Consider the following 16,581-nt stretch of genomic DNA (forward strand, 5'->3'; position numbering starts at 1 on the left):
CACCCCACCCTCCTTTCTAGCTTAGTAATGTGCCTTTGGGCAGGGGCTGAGTCTCCCTGAACCCCTCATGGTCCAACCCACCAAGCTGTGGACAAGGTCCACAGAAGAACTGCAGTGGCCATTACTGACCACCCCTGGATGACGGGCACTGTACGTGGTATTTTAAGGCATGGCTTTGATGCTGACTTTCACCAGCTGGGGCAGTCCTGTTACCTTCATTCTACATGTGAAGGCTGAGGCTCCGAGAAGACCCACACTTTGTTTCAAAGCCTCTAAGTCAGAGATTTTCAACTGGTATTTCTCGGCACACTAGTGTGCTCTGAGAGGATCTTAAGTGTGCCACAAAAATTTTTAAATACGATTGATTAAATTATTTTCAAAAGCAATTCAAAGCACAATTCAGTATATTCTTTCTTTTACCTTTTTTTTAATCAACGTAATTTAAGTGTGCCACAGAAGTTTAATTATAGGTTCAAGTGTGCTGTGAGATAAAGAGAGTTGAAAAACACTGTTCTAAATTAATAAGTGAGAGATGGGATTTGAAACCAAATCTCTTTGGCTCAAAGTTCATGCTCTTTTTACCACACCATGACAGCTTTAAACAGATTAATATTTGAGAACAGAAGAATAAACAGGCAAGAATGTAGCCTAGGAAAGAGGATATTCTGGTCGAGATCAAACATTAAATTTGTTCCCATTATATTAAAGTGAAATAAAACAATAAAGTACAATAAAACATTAAACTAATTCTGACCCTTGGGTCTACCACACAGAGCAAATTCTGGAATAAATTCTTCCTGAAAAGATGGTGGCTTGAAGAGAGTGCTGGAAGGTGAGGGTGCTCATATTAAATCAATCAAGAAATACGTTTACCGAGAGTATCATAAATCAATGCCAAATAAACAAGTAAACACGAGAATTAGAACAAGCAAGGGCGATAAAGTCATTACCTACCTGTAATTGTCATTTTGTTGATCATACCTCACTAAGGCAAAAATATCTGTGGGATAGATTAAGGAAATTGATCGACAACCCTGATGCTCGCAAACTGACAGCTGGTGCTTTGTCCTGCAGAATCATTCTGGACCTGCACCTTTGTGGTTAGGGCACCTGTAGCTCTTGGGTTGGGATAGAACCTTGACTTCTTTACATGAGACAGCCCAGGAAGACCCACGTGAGGGCACCATGACTACATTCAAAGTCCGTGAGCACATCCTTTGGGGATAGGGCTAAATCCCCAAGGCTGTCAGAAAAGCAATATAAATGCAGCTATTAAACAATGAAGGGGCCGACAAAGTATAGAGCAATTCCCTCACCTGGAATTACGAGCAGTCCCAACATGAAACTAGTCATATATTTCAGCTCACTTACTGTGAAAGGAAAGCAATTTAAATGTTTCCACCGCACACCTTCCCTCTCTCTCCTGGCTTTGGTAGACAAAACAGAACAAAACAAGCCAACGAAGCTGGTGGCATCTTCCCAGCAGAATCTATGTTGCCTGTGCCGGGGCCGGTGGAGTCTGAAACAGCACAACTACCTTTATCCAGCATCGCTCTTCCTCCTGCTCTTCTTCTGCCTTGACCCCCACCACCCCTCCCCCAGCTTTCCCTAGCTGGGGCTACAGAGCCATCGGTCCCCTGTGCCTCCACATCGAGGCTCAGTGGAGCGAATCTGCATTAGTGACCTGCTTGTCCCTTTTTAGAAATAAAGGTGGCAAGCCCTGAATCTAAAACTTATAACTCAGGGAAGTTCTGAAAAATGACTGCCTCTCAGTCACTGAAAAAGTCACCTCCGTTCCCCTCTTGCTCTGTACCTGAAGAAGTTTTCTGTTATTTGAGAACTACTTCTAGAAGGGGGAAATATTAGTCCTAAATCCAGTGAACAGGGGAGTTAGAACAGAAGGAAATCGTAATGAACATGGAGTGCATATCATTGTCTTTGCTGCCTTCGCGGAAGAAATTTGAAAATTTTCAATTTTTCACTTCCATGGTATATTCTTAGGTTATGAGAGACAAGTCCAAGTATCCAGATGCAATGAATCACAATGGTCCCGTCTCCAGGGAACATGAGTAACTAGAGTTTATCCTGAAAATGCCTATTTGTTGCCTTTTATTTAGAATGTACAACTTATAGTGCCACTACCTTTGGGTTTCAATGTCACGGCCCATGACCGGAGCACCAGGGGCATTGCTGTCTATTGGGCTGGCCACACTTACGTCCCAAGCCTCTCTGGTGGAGCTGGGCTCAGACATTGCAGGGAACTTCAGCCCCATCATGGAGCTTTGCCAGGGACATGAGCTGAACAGGGTTTAGAGGAAGCAAATAAAAATACTATTAATTCAATCATTTCTCACATTCTAAGAGATGGTAATATAGTAGCTATTACCAAGGCTTAGACTCAACAAGAAAATCATTTTGGTGTTTTAACTTGCAAGTTTTTATGTCTAAAGCAAATTTTTGAGAGGATTCACCACCTATAATTCTCTCTAAACATTTATTACTGGCAGAAAGTTTCTCCCGTTTTATAAACTATCTGAGGAAGGGAACATATTTCAGGACTTGAGAATTCTCTGAGAATTCATCCTTCCACTAGTGCAGTGGGTGGGGAAAAGAGGAGGGAAAATTTGATGTTTACAAAAAGAAATCCTAAAAAGTGGGTCTAAGAATCTAGTATGTAAAACAAACCAAGTATGACATCTGGTTGGAGGGTCGTTTGAAGTCCAGGGAGGCTGACCAACAACTTGCTGTCCTGGAACACTGACAAAGCCCAAGGATACGTGTGAAATGGGAGCGGATCATGGAAGGCTTAAAGGCAGGAGAAGATTCCTCTCCTTCCTGGAACACAATGGTGACAATATCGTTTCCAATGTGGCGCTTCCTTTCCACCTGTAGTAACACAAATAACATCACTGAGAAAGACTCTGCAACACAGCTCCATCACAGAGTTCAAGAGTTAACACAGGTACCCCAACACGACAAACCATAGCCACCAGCACAGAGCCCTGAACTTCAGGCATCTTTGACTTCTTGTCTCCCCTGATTTGCAGCCTAGTCCCTGGCCCTCCAGCCTGTCTCCCCTGCTCCCCCCCCCAACATGTCCTTTTGTCTGTAAACACCTGTAAACACCTGCCTGTAAACACCTCCTACCTGGCCTCCTTGCCTCCATTCCCTCCCCATTGGACAGCTCTGACTGTGTAGACTTTCGCTAATCACTTCTGAGGGTGCCATTCAAGGCCCCCTAACAAGGGGCACATGTCAGGATTCCGGGAGATGGGGTGCAAACATATGTATTTTTATAAATGCTGTAGCTCGTTCCAAAGCATATACCTGGTGAGAACAATGGCTCCACCTAATCTGACCCCACTTGACCCTTTCAAAATGATCTCCTATACCTGTGGTTAGCAAATTTTTTTCTGTAAAAGGCTAGACAGTGAGGTCAATCTTCTCAGCTTTGGGGATCACATGATCTCTTTGAAACTATACAGAGTTGCTGCTATGGCACAAAAGCAGCCACAGCCAGTGCACAAGTCCAAAAGGCTCTTGAATTACTGACATAGACTCCTAGTCCTAGAACTTCACCCAGCAGAATGATTGACTGTTCCTGTGGACCCACTGGGTGCTCTCGGCTCTGCATCTGATGGTCACATACTCTTCCAGATGGAAGAGTGGGGGTGGGGTTGATTTTCCCTCTCCTTGAATATAGGTGGCTGAATATCATATTAATAAATAAAATGTAGCAGAGGTGACTCTAGAACAGTAGCCTTTAAAAGGACTGGCAGCTTCTGTCACCCTCCCTTCACAACATGAGCTTTTGGAAGCCTTGAGCAGAGAGGACCAGTGGCTCTGCTGCAGACACAGTGTGAGGAGCGTACTGTGAAATCACAGCAGAAAAGAGGCCCTGAGACTCCAAGAAGCAGGGGAGAGGCCAGCTATTCTGGCATCCCATCCAGCCTCCAGATTACTCTAGCCCAGCTGCAACCAATGAGAGACTGTAAGTCAGATCAGCAAACAACCTGCAGCTGAGCCTAGTCAACACGCAGACAGCATGAGATAATAAGATGGTTGTCTTCAGCTGGTAAGTTTTGGAGTTTTTTTTATGTAGCAATATATAAATGAAATCAGATAAATTACCACTCCCACCCAATTTATTTTGCATGGTCTCTTATTTCCAAACATCTCAAACTTGGTTATCTGTGTAAGGCCAGACAAAATGACACCTTCTCCAGGAAGCCTCCCTGATCTGTTAGATGGCACCTTCCTTGTCTTTCATTGTCCACAGCACTTTTGTTTTTTTTACCTTTTTTTTTGAGAAAGAGTCTCACTATGTCACCCTCGGTAGAGTGCCGTGGCATCACAGCTAACAGCAACCTCCAACTCTTGGGCGTAAGCGATTCTCTTATCAGCCTCCCAAGTAGCTGGGACTATAGGTGCCCACCACAATGCCCGGCTATTTTTTGGTTGCAGTTGTCATTGTTGTTCAGCCGGCCTGGGCCGGGTTCGAACCTGCTTGCCTCGGTGTATGTGGCTGGCGCCCTACTCACTGAGCTATGAGTGCCAAGCCCCTTGCCCAGTATTAACTTTTGACTTTGTCCCATGTCTCCTATTCTATTCAGGGGTCCTCAAACTTTTTAAACAGGGGGCCAGTTTACTGTCCCTCAGACCATTGGAGGGCCGGACTATAGTTAAAAAAAAAACAACAACTATGAACAAATTCCTATGCATGCTGCACATATTTTGAAGTAAAAAAAACAAAACGGGAAGAAATACAATCACACTGCCTCATGTGGCCCGTGGGCTGTAGTTTGAGGACCCTTGATCTACACTGTAGATTCCTGAAGAACATGGTCCCTGTCTGATTCATATTAGATATTAACCCCATGTTGCCAACAAATAAGGTTTAGAGAGATTCTAATAATTTCAATTCAAAAAGTGATTTTTTGGGCAATGATTTCTTAAGTATGACAGTAAAAACATAGGCAACAAAATAAAGTTGATTGTATTAAAACTTCTGTGCATCAAAGGACATTTAACAGAATGAAAACACAGTTCATGGAAAGGGAGAACATACTTGTAAATCACATATCTGATAAGGAGCTGAGACGCAGAATATATAAAGAATTCCTACAACCCAACAACAGAAAATCCACACAACCTGATTAATAAAGAAGAAAGAACTTGAATAGGCATTGCCTTAAAGAAGATACCATAATGGATAGTAGGGGCACACAAGGACTCAATGTCACTCATCATTAGGGAAACGCATAGGATGGCTACTATCAAAAACCCGGAACATAACAAGTGTGGGGACGAGGAGAAACTGGAACCCTGGGGTGTTGCTAGTAGAAGGTAAAACGGCACAGCTGCTGCGGAAACGGTATGTTGATTCCTCAAAAAAAACTAAACAAAGATTTGGGCGGCGCCTGTGGCTCAAGGAGTAGGGAGCCGGTCCCATATGCCGGAGGTGGTGGGTTCAAACCCAGCCCTGGCCAAAAAAAAAAAAAAAAAAAAGAAGTTATAAAAAAAACTAAACAAAGATTTGCTACATGATCCTGCAATTCTCCTTTGGGTAGATGCTCAAAAGAACTGAAAGCAGAGATTCAAGCAGATATTTGTACACCAATATTCGGAGCAGCATTATTAACAATAGCCAAAAGGCAGAAACAACCCAATGTCCATCAACAGGAGAATGGACGAGGAAAATGTGGACTATAGTGCATGTAACAGAATAGTGTCCAGTTTTAAGAAGGTTTGAAATCCTGATATGTGCCACCCAAAGAATGAACCTTGAGGACACTTGATCCTCAATGAACTGTATGATTCCACTCAGACAAGGTACTTTAGAGTAGTCAAAATCGTGGAGTCGAAGTAGAATGCTGATTGTCAGGGGCTAGTGGAGTGAGGGTTGTTTAATAGGTACAGAGTTTCAGTTTGAGAAGATGAGAGTGTTCTGGAAATGGATGGTGGTGACAGCTGCTTAACATCGACTAATCACTGAATGTGCTTAATGTCAATGAACTGTACAGTTAAAAGTGGTTTAAAGGATAAATTTTATACTATGCATATTTTACTACAATAAAAATAAGTAATTTTTTACCCATCAACTGGTGAATGGATAAACAAAATATGGTATACATTGTGCAATGGGAAATTATTTAGCAATTAAAAGAAATGAAATGATGATTCAAGCCACAACATGGATAAACCTTGAAAACATGCTAAGTGCAAGAAGTCAGATACAAAGACCACATATTGTATGATTTCACTGACATGAAACACCCACACAGGAAAATCCCTACAGACAGAAAGATTAATGGTCACCAGGGAAGCGGGAAGTGATGGCTAACAGGGGTGGGGTTCCTCTCTGGGGCTAACAAGAACGTTCTAAAATGATGGTGGGGACAGTTGGATAGCTTTGTGAATACACCAAAACCACTGACGTGTACACTTTAAGAGGGTGAATTAAGGTCAGGCACGGTGCCTCACACCTGTAATCCTAGCTCTCTGGGAGACTGAGGTGGGTGGATCACTTGAGCTCACAAGTTTGAGAATAGCCTGAGCAAGAGTGAGACCCCCGTGTCTACTAAAAATAAAAAACTGAGGCAACGGGCGGCGCCTGTGGCTCAGAGGAGTGGGGTCCCGGCCCCATATGCTGGAGGTGGTGGGTTTAAACCCAGCCCCAGCCAGAAACTGCAAAAAATAAATAAATAAACTGAGGCAAGAGGATGGCTTGAGCACAGCAGTGTGAGGTTGCTGTGAACTATGATGTCATGGCACTCTACCAAGGGAGACAGAGTCTCTGTCTCCAAAAAAACAAAAGAGGGTGAATTATATGCTATGTGTATTATATTTCATTATAGACCCTTGAGAGACTAGCACCTTTCTCTGTGACTTCTCTCAATGTGCCTGTGTCTTGTCAGAATGAGACTGTCCAGGGCTCTGTGGTCTAGCCTGTTGCTCCAGGCTACAAACCTGTACATCAAAAGTAACAGCATGTTACTGTACTGAGTATTGTAGGCAGTTATAACACAGGAGTGAGGATGCATATGTCTAAACATTGATTAGGTATGATTACTTTCAATGGAGTAATCATTTAGTTCCTATTCCATGCCAGAAACAAAGCAGACTAAAATCCCCACCCTCATGTACACTCTGGCAGGAGGGCACAAGATCACACAGCAAGCAGAGCAAACACATATATGAAATACTGGGATCACGTCAGCAGGAATAAAGGAGAGCAGCTCGGGGGGGCCCCAGTCCATGATCACCAGGGCCAGCTTCACAGACCTCACGGTGAGTGGCTCTGGAGGAGGTGGGTGAGTCAGCCCGGTGGACAATGGTGGAAGTGACTTCTAGGCAGAGGGAAGGGCAGAGAAAGGTTGTGAGCGGGACAGTACCCAGTGCCCCTGAGGAACTAGAGAGGATGCTACTGTGGCTAGAATGGAGCCAACGAGAGGGTGGTGAGAGCAGAGCAGCTACAAGGCTGCTGTAAAGATTCCGCCTTTTACCCGGAGTGGAGCAGGAGCCACGGGAGGGATTGACAAAGGCGTGGCAGGTGTGTTTGGGAGGCTCAACCTGCTGCCGGATTGAGAAACAGGCTGTGGGGGATGTGCAGAACATTTCAGTCTATAACTACCCATAAAGTACGGCAGCCCAGTGGGACTGTGATACGATATTTTTACCGTGCCTTTTCTATGTTTAGACACATGCATCCTCCCTACTGTGTTAGAGCTGCCTACAATACTCAGTACAGGAACATGCTGTTACTTTTGATGTACAGGTTTCTACACTGTTGCCTGGAGCAACAGGCTAGACCACAGAGCCCTGGACAGTCTCATACTGACAAGACACAGGCACATTGAGAGAAGTCACAGAGAAAGGCGCCAGTCTCTCAAGGCTCTATAAACACACACACACACACAACAACACACACATGCATGTTCACACAAAAACGTGTATGCACACTATTATCTCTGATTCTCTATGGTGACAGCATCAGTGAGAATAGCTCTTCCTAGAGCTTGTTGAAGGTTCACACATACAGACTGTCAAAAGCATCCCTAAATCGACAGCTGAAGTCCTGCTCATATGTTAATGCATGTGGCCTCCAATCCCATGGGGTCTCAACGGTGCCCTCCCCACAGCAGATCACCATATGCGTTCACACATACCTGTTGCTTGTTCTCTTTGGAATAGGGCAACATGGTGGAAACGTGAAACATGATCTCGTGCCCTTGGTACACAGTATAAACTGAGTGTATCCCTGTGGTGTCATCTGTAAAAGACAAATATGCATTTAGTGAACAGAGAGAATTCTGAGCCTGGAAGAAAACAGGTTTGGTTTGCAGACGAGAGAAAGAGGGCACAGTACATCCTCAAAGGTCGTTTTGCATTATCCAACTGTGAGGGAGCATCAACCCTCCACTCACTGTAAGAATCCTGCCCTCGTGGCCAGACTCCCCCTCTCCCTAAGCTTGCTTGCTGTCTGATTCATGCCTTGCCTCAGAACAGAGGGGGCATGAGAAGTCTGGCTTAAAGAGGACAGCATGTTACAATTCCTTGCCTGCCAGTTGCTGTGAGCAAACAGGATGAAATTAACACCAGATGACATATCATTATTATGTCCATAAACCAAAAGGAACTGGCATTTCTGGCAGCATTGTATAGTGATTAAAAGCATGGGCTTTAGAATTAGGCAGACTTGGATTTAAGTTCTCATTAGTTACGTTACTTTTGACAAGTTACCTCACCTCTCTCTGAGCCTCAGTTTCTGAATTTGAAAATGGAGGAAAAATAGTATCTCTGTCCCGGGGATGTTGGGAAGACTCAACAAGGTCATACCATAGAACCTCTGTTGGTTGACCACCCGAGAGACTGTAATAAACTGGTCAACACATGGAGGTGGTCAACATAAGGAGTTTCTGTTGAGTGCATGTGGTGCACATCTGGTTTGTGAAAATTAGGTCACTGAAGGAGGTGGTCAACTATAGAGGTTCTACTGCACATGCAAAGTGCTCAGCAAGAGGCTGGGCTACCTCGAGGGCTCCACGGAGGGTGGTTATGACCGCACTGGAGGGGTTGAGCGTTGGCGCTGCGGAGGACGGGTCTGCAGGCTTTGGGAATCCACCAGGTGCATGGCCTTTGTCTGATGAGGCCAGGGCCTGACCTCGGGGCTGGACCCTGGCTCCCTGCACCTGCCAGTGAAGGCGGCACTCATGCTCACCCCTTTCGGATTCAGAATCTGAGGCACTGCCGAGTGGGTGGCTGGGGTGATGAGATCCCCAGAGGGTGAGGGAACCTGGATTTGAAGCCGAGTGAGCCTCACATGACCTGCCTGACTTACCTCAAGGACTGACTGTGAAGATAATAAGCGAAACAGCAAAAGTGGAGGCACAAGAAAAAGCTAGAAATGCCATACAAGTATGGGAGAGTAATTTCAAATCTAACCTTGTGATCTTACTACTCCCCTCCTCAGGCCCCCATTCCTCTCCAGCATTCCCAATGTCACTGCCGTTGCCACCCCCAGCAGCTACCCCACCGAGTCTTCTTTTCACCCCACTTTCAAGCCTGCCAACCCTCCCATCGAAATAGCTTCTGAAGAGACCCCCGGCCTCTCCCACAGGTGATCCCACCTCTGGCGTGGGCTGTCACCAGCCTCTGGCTCCTCCTCCGCCTCCCCTCTGGAACATGTACCTTTTACTCACAGGTGGAGATCTCATCTCACCTCCCCGCTACCTCAAACCCTAAATACACGCAGGATAGAATCCAAAGCTTCTAACATGATCTCAAACTCCCTGCAGGGTCACGCTCACCCCCTCTCTCCAGGCCATGCTGCATCATTCCCCGTCCCTCTGCTCCCACCAGCCACAAAGGCATTGTCTTACTTTCTAGAACACATCACATTCTCTCCTGCCTCCAGGACTTCGCAAATGTGCTCTATACTTGGAAGTTTCTTCCCCTTCAAGACACTCCAATGACTCCTACTTATCCCTCCCCTGGTCTCAGACATCGCTGCTCAGAGAAGGCTGTCCTAGTCCCCCAGAAGAGACCAACTACTCTCTGGACTGTTCCCTTTTAGTTTCCTTCAGCACTCAGTGCTTAATGATTTGACAGTTATCTGTTTAATGGACTCTAGCTCCTAGAAAGGCAGGACCTCATGCTGGTTACCACCCACTGCTGTGGGCCAGGGGTGCACAGTCCTGCCTCCCTGGTATCTGCGGGCAGACCTGGCCATGGGGGCTGATTCAGCCTCGCAGAGCTCCACAGAGGCATTGAATGTACCTGCTGCTCCATGACAGATGATTATGAAGTTTCCCTCCTTCCAACAGTCTCTTGTTCATCCCCATATACCGATCTCAGGTATAAGTTCAAATGCAGACCAGCCCTACTAGCAGAAGTTATACCAATTACAACAGAAGAGATGGAGAGGTGAGCTTACTTTTGGTGTCCAGACCACCACGGTAGCCTGTCCAGCCCTTTAGAGTGATTGTGTTACCCAGGAGACTTAAAAATTTTTGAAAAGCTTCACTTCCAATTTCTGCAGGAAGAGAAAAGCATGAAGAAAACAGTAAGTCCTTGTTTTCTTTCTTTTTTTTTTTTTTGTAGAGACAGAGTCTCACTTTTTGGCCTTCGGTAGAGTGCCGTGGCCTCACACAGCTCACAGCAACCTCCAACTCCTGGGCTTAAGCAATTCTCCTGCCTCAGCCTCCCGAGTAGCTGGGACTACAGGCACCTGCCACAACGCCTGGCTATTTTTTTTTTTTGGTTGTAGTTTGGCCGGGGCCGGGCCTGAACCCGCCACCCTCGGTATATGGGGCCGGCACCTTACCGACTGAGCCACAGGCGCCACCCAAGTCCTTGTTTTCTAACTATTCCCTGGAGTCGCTTGAAAACTAGCTAGGCTCTGCTCTGTGTGTGTGTGCTGTAAACAGCATGGAGAAGCCACATTTCCTTCTTGGGAACCAGGAAGAAGTTCCACAATTCCAGGGGTCCAAAGAAGGAAAAGTACAGAAGCAGATGAACCACTCTTATCCCTACCAGACTTGGAGTGCAATTGTTTGGTATTGCAAAATAGAAATGTTATTATTGCTACCATTAATAAAAAACCAGGGGTTTAACATGGAAAGTGCTAAACATAAGGAAGATGACACCATCATATTAGTTTCCCAACCACAAAAATCACAGAAGAATCATCCACTGTTCTTGGGACCAGGCAGAACCAAATTCTCCAAATTCCATTGGCTTTTCCATCTCTGCAGAGCCCGGAGCAGTGGCTGGTACAAACTAGGCGATCCATGAATACCACTCATGCCAAATGAATGAAACTGGGCAACAACTGCCCCCAAAAATCTACACTGAAATTTTGTAAAACTGTTTCCTTGTATTAAAGACTCTAACTCGGGCAGCGCCTGTGGCTCAAGGAGTAGGGTGCTGGTCCCATATGCCGGAGGTAGCGGGTTCAAACCCAGCCCCGGCCAAAAACCACAAAAAAAAAAAAAGACTCTAACTCATTGGTTCTCAACCTGTGGGTCCCGACCCTTTGGGGGTCGAACGACCCTTTCACAGGGGTTGCCTGAATACATTCTGCATATCAGATATTTACATTATGATTCATAACATTAGCAAAATTACAGTTAGGAAGTAGCAATGAAAATACTTTTACATTTGGGGGGTCACCACATGAGGAACTATATTAAAGGCATTAGGAAGGTTGAGAACCACCGCTCTAACTCAACAGAGGAGTTCAGTTTTGATTATTCAAAGTGGGGACAGGAGGGACAGGTGTGACAATGGAGAGACCACTCACCATTGCTGAACATCTCATCGTCAGTGAGCTGCCCGTCTCTGGCAAAAAGGACCCCAAACTTGAAATTCACAGAGCCCTTACAATAAGAACAAAAGTTGTTAAAGTTAATTTTATCATCAAAGCACATCTGAGATGTGCTGTTCATGATCTGGGAAAACCTCTGTCACCAGAATGGACACCTGGAGGTGCAGTGGGGAATCCCTTCCTCCCGTCCATCCTGATTTTGACAACATTAACAACAATCATTCCTTTATTCGTACAGGTTTTTATAGCTTACAGATGACACTCTAAGCTTTTATGAGTTAATTCATTTGCAACTTCATTATTAATGGCCTCTGCAGGATGCCAGTTCCATTTTGAGGCAAAACAGAGCTCCAAACAAATGGCCACAGGAACTCACAGGCCTGGCACCATCTTCTAATCAGCCCACCAGCAACAGTCCACATCCCAGTCAGCAAAGGAGAGTTCGTTGTAATTCAAAGCTTAATGGGACAATCTCAGGCTGATATCTTGTATGCTTCTTTTAGAAATAGAAATGGAAATTGTTGGCAATTTACACTAAAAGCTCATTTTCCCCAATTCCTAAAGATATTTAATCTGAAGAAGTCACAAAACAGATGTGCCAAGAAAAAAGAAAAAAAGCAAGCCAATCAAGCAGTAGCTGGTGCAAATGTGCAGTCTACTATCCTCAAATCAAAACTGAATTAAAATCTGATCCCATGGAAATGGTAACCAGCGGCTTCTGCTGGGAAGGGAGCAAGACAGAGGAACAGGGTCGGGGAATCACAAATAGGATCTCAGCTGTGCTTGTAATATTTTCTTCTCTTAAACTGGGTAGTAGGTTTATAGATCTTCATGATATTATTCTATCATGATATTTACTGTATGTCTGAAGTATTTTATAATAAACCCCCCTAATGTCAGAAACGAATCAACCTCTGCAAGGCTGTCTGACTCACCCTGAGATCAGGGCCTTTTTGGTGGTCAGTTAAGGAGCAGACTAGGAGCTAAGTGAGTGGCAGGCCTGGAGCGGGAACCTGGGATCAAGCATTCTTTCCAACACCATGGCACTATCTTCTCTGCACGGCATTGAGTGAAACTGGGAGCCACAAGTAGAGATGGGGCCTGCGGCCACCTGATGAGTAGTCAAAGCTTTTAAACCTTTTATGGAGCTGCTCTGAGTAGCTTGAACCAGGAATGCCTCTGCTCCCTTATTGAGGACCCCTCCGACTTCAGGTGGAGACTCTAGAAAGGTCAGTGTTGCAAGCCCTTGTTCAGTCTCCACTACACTTATCAAGGTTAGACTGAAGGACTGCAAGGTCTGTACAGCATGGAGAGTTCAGGTACCTGTGCACCCAACAGTGTAGGGTCTTCAGGGTCACTTACAGGTCCAGGTTTGCCATGACAGCCTTGGCTTATATCTGCTTTGTCTGCTGTCCTGGTGTTATTAATAATTACTCTCAAAAGGGTCTCACTTTAAATGATAAATTATATGGACCCCCTCCTGCTTCAGGTGGAGATTCCAGAAAGACTGGTGTTGCAAAGCCTCATTTAAAGAATTTGGTTTCTAGCACTTCCCAAATAATGCCCATGACTTACAGAGACTTTTCATCTATCTCTAACATCAAGGTATTGCTTGCAATGCATTATCATTGTGACATATTATTAACATGTTGCTATATTAACATATTGTTATTACAATGCATTACTTTTTATGTTTTAGGAAGAGATAGTCTGATCCAGGGAAACTAAACCACAGTAGATTACATTTTAACCAGCCATTCAACCAGACACCACTAGTGCTTCCCGAGGCTGGGTGCTCCTTGCATCTGCGGAGCTTGAGGAACACAAGGGAGCTTTTGATGTCCCAAGGCCACACCCAGGCCCCTGGAGGGAATGTGCCAGCACTGGTTTCCTCAGGACGTAAGTCCTGCTTAGACATTCAACATACAAAGTCACATTTGTTATTCCTACTTGTATGGAATTTACATTTTTTAAGTTCTTAATTCTAAGATTAAGATTTTAATTTTAAAATTAAGATTTAAGTTCTTAATTTTACAAGAAACTCACCATGATTATAAACCAATGTGCAGTCACATTCTTGGGAATTAATAGTATGCTAGGAATTACATTTCTTCTGAGAAAAGTGAAGTATGATGGGAAATTAAAGTCCCAGTGATTCCAGAAGGATCTTGTGGAATGGAGAAATGATGTCCTTATTCCAAACTAGACATCCCTTCCTCTCGTTTAGGCAATGCCTCTGTATTCTGGGATTCCACATGTCCCTGTACATCGCTCCCTTCCCGGGGTATATTACCACTCGGGATGCCATGTTCTCTCATGGGGATGTCTCTCTGTGCAGCGGACAAATAAAACTTGGCTTTGGGGACGGAGGTGCCACTTTACCAAATAGCTTAATTTTTGGGAGCATGACACTATGTTCATTAATTGTTTCCCAGTCCATCTTTGCAGCTGATAAGTTTACCACTAGAATAAGGTGGAATGGGACAAATGCTCCCAATTTATCCCAGCTGAGAAGCTGCAGGATTACATAGAAATCCTTGGCCACACAGTTCTCAGAGCAGCCCCGGAGGATGGTGACTGCCAGATACCTCTTCAGGCTGTCACGACAAGTGACTCTTGTTGCTTCAAGCAAATGTCCCCTTAGTAAGGAAATAAAATTTAGAAATAAAGAGATCAGCAACTTATTCTTCAAAACTCAGGAGTTTCAAAAAAAGCGCAGGAGAACACAAACAGTTAACTGGGGTTCTTTTAGGGGGTGGAGGTGGAGAAGTGGAGTGTTGTTAACAGGCTTGTGCATGCAACTCAGTGGATGGCCAATACATATCTGTAAATTAATGACTATAGTTATTTTGAGACATGAAAACCATATATAGTATAATCCTTATTTTATATAAAATATAACAAACATAAATACCAAAATGTTAATAGCAGTAGTCTCTGTGATTGTAGGTGACATTTTGTATATTTCTGTATTTTTCAAATGCTTGCCGGAAATGTGGATTATTTTTGTTGTTTGCCTTTTATAAGTTGCATACAGAATCTATGAATTCTCCTGCAAACAATATGAATCCAACAAAGATAATATATAGTTAAAAATGTAGCCAGGTGCAGTGGCACACACCTGCAGTCCCAGCTACTCAGGAGGCTGAGGCAGGAGGATTGCTTGAGCTTAAGACCAGCCTGGGCAACACAGTGAGACCCCCCTTTCTTAAAAAAAAAAAAAAGTGCAGGCATCATCCTCTTTGCCCGCCCTCTGCTGCATTCCACCCTACAGTTCTGTTGTCCCATGTAAAAGGAGTTCCTGTTAACAGAGGTTTTGATTCAGTGAGGGCACAGCCCTTGAGGACATCTAGGGCCAAGCAACTGTGACAGTGGGAATTGCAGGCTTTTTCTGAGGCGGCAGAAAGAGGTCAGCATGGTCAGTGTGGAGCTGATGCCTGGAGAGGTATCAAGGGCCACATGCTGCAGGCCTGGCAGGCCAGGGTATGGACTTGGGGCTTTCCTTTGGGTGAGACGAGAGGACTTTAGAGTTTGAGCAGAGAAACAACTTCCCACAAAGCTCATTTGGATGCTACCTAAAATCAAAAGCGAGCGGAGTGAACATCAGGAGGAGAGTTAGGGGACTGAGGAGTCCAGGCAAGAGATGATGGGGGTAGCATCACCACACCCAGTGATCATGGTGTAATCGTCCAGATGTGTTTCAATCTGGGATCTTTTATGAAGTATCACCAGGATGTGCTGATATCGGATGTGGGGTATCAGAGAAGGAGAGGCAGTAAGGATTTTTCCAAATTTGGCCTGAGCAACAGGACAAATGATATTTACTAACAGACGTAAGATGTATAAACCATTATTTACTCAACTGCTGATTGATAATATTTAGATATATCCTTAATTATAGACTTAGAAAACTTAATAGATTTTAAAAATGGGGTAATGGGGAATAGGAACATGCAAGTAAATATGGCATTTTGCGTATTAATGATAGCATACTAATAAAACATAAATACCCTGTTTAATTTAATGAAAATTAAAACCTCATTACTCACCCTGGTCACAAGGTTAACATTTGAATGTTCCCCAACAGAAGTAGTTTCATTGTTTTTATATCTTTACGGCTATCTGCATAGAAAATGCTGAAATATACCTTGAAAAAAGGTGTCAGGAAAGTCTGTGAGGGACAACAGACTTGAACTATGCAAATCTAGATGGAGGTTTAGCTGGAAAAAAAGGCTGTGTTCCCAGGGAAGGGGGAAGTGTATTTTTACACACACAGAGGAGAGCACAGTGGGAGCAAATATCTTCATAACATACTCACCTCCTGTTCCTCAAGAACTAGCAAGTCCTGTAAATAAAGTTTTAAAAGTTATGTCCATGCATAAAAGTGATCATTTCATTTTGATTGAAACCCAAGCATCAGTTTACCTACAATGACATTTTGAAAATAATTTAAAAAATTGATTATAGGAATTTACTTTTTTTGGGGGGTGGGGTGGGTGGGTACCAATATCTATGACCAAAGGTAAGAGCCAAGAGTCTTGGATTTTCTTCCCTGTAGCATGGCTGACCGTAACTCAGCTCCTTCATGACCAATCAACCCTGGACTTGAGTCCTTGCTTAGTCACATTCTTAGCTGTGTTGGGCACAAGTCATTTCCTTCTCCATGGTCCAAGGATAACTTCCATCCTAACCCCTGTGAAAGGTCATGTGAAAAGCAAGGAACAGGTGTGCACGGAAGGTCTGGTACACAAGGG

General features: G+C 44.4%; 1 protein-coding gene across 14 annotated transcripts in view; it reads right to left on the reverse strand.

Annotated features, from left to right (window-relative positions):
• The window catches only part of GARNL3 (GTPase activating Rap/RanGAP domain like 3), a 158,797-nt gene that overhangs the window by 43,633 nt on the left and 98,583 nt on the right, over positions 1-16,581 (reverse strand). For 13 of the 14 annotated variants that reach the window (XM_053561886.1, XM_053561963.1, XM_053561867.1 and 10 more), the window contains 6 exons: positions 16,146-16,172; positions 11,804-11,879; positions 10,436-10,534; positions 8,169-8,272; positions 2,778-2,886; positions 955-1,000 (listed from right to left, as the gene is read on the reverse strand). In XM_053561886.1, coding sequence (XP_053417861.1) covers positions 955-1,000; positions 2,778-2,886; positions 8,169-8,272; positions 10,436-10,534; positions 11,804-11,879; positions 16,146-16,172 — 461 coding nt within the window. The remainder of the gene's footprint in view (positions 1-954; positions 1,001-2,777; positions 2,887-8,168; positions 8,273-10,435; positions 10,535-11,803; positions 11,880-16,145; positions 16,173-16,581) is intronic. The other variant, XM_053561877.1, reaches the window with a different exon arrangement.

Source organism: Nycticebus coucang, chromosome 2, assembly GCF_027406575.1.
Source record: "Nycticebus coucang isolate mNycCou1 chromosome 2, mNycCou1.pri, whole genome shotgun sequence".
Taxonomy (NCBI): domain Eukaryota; kingdom Metazoa; phylum Chordata; class Mammalia; order Primates; family Lorisidae; genus Nycticebus; species Nycticebus coucang.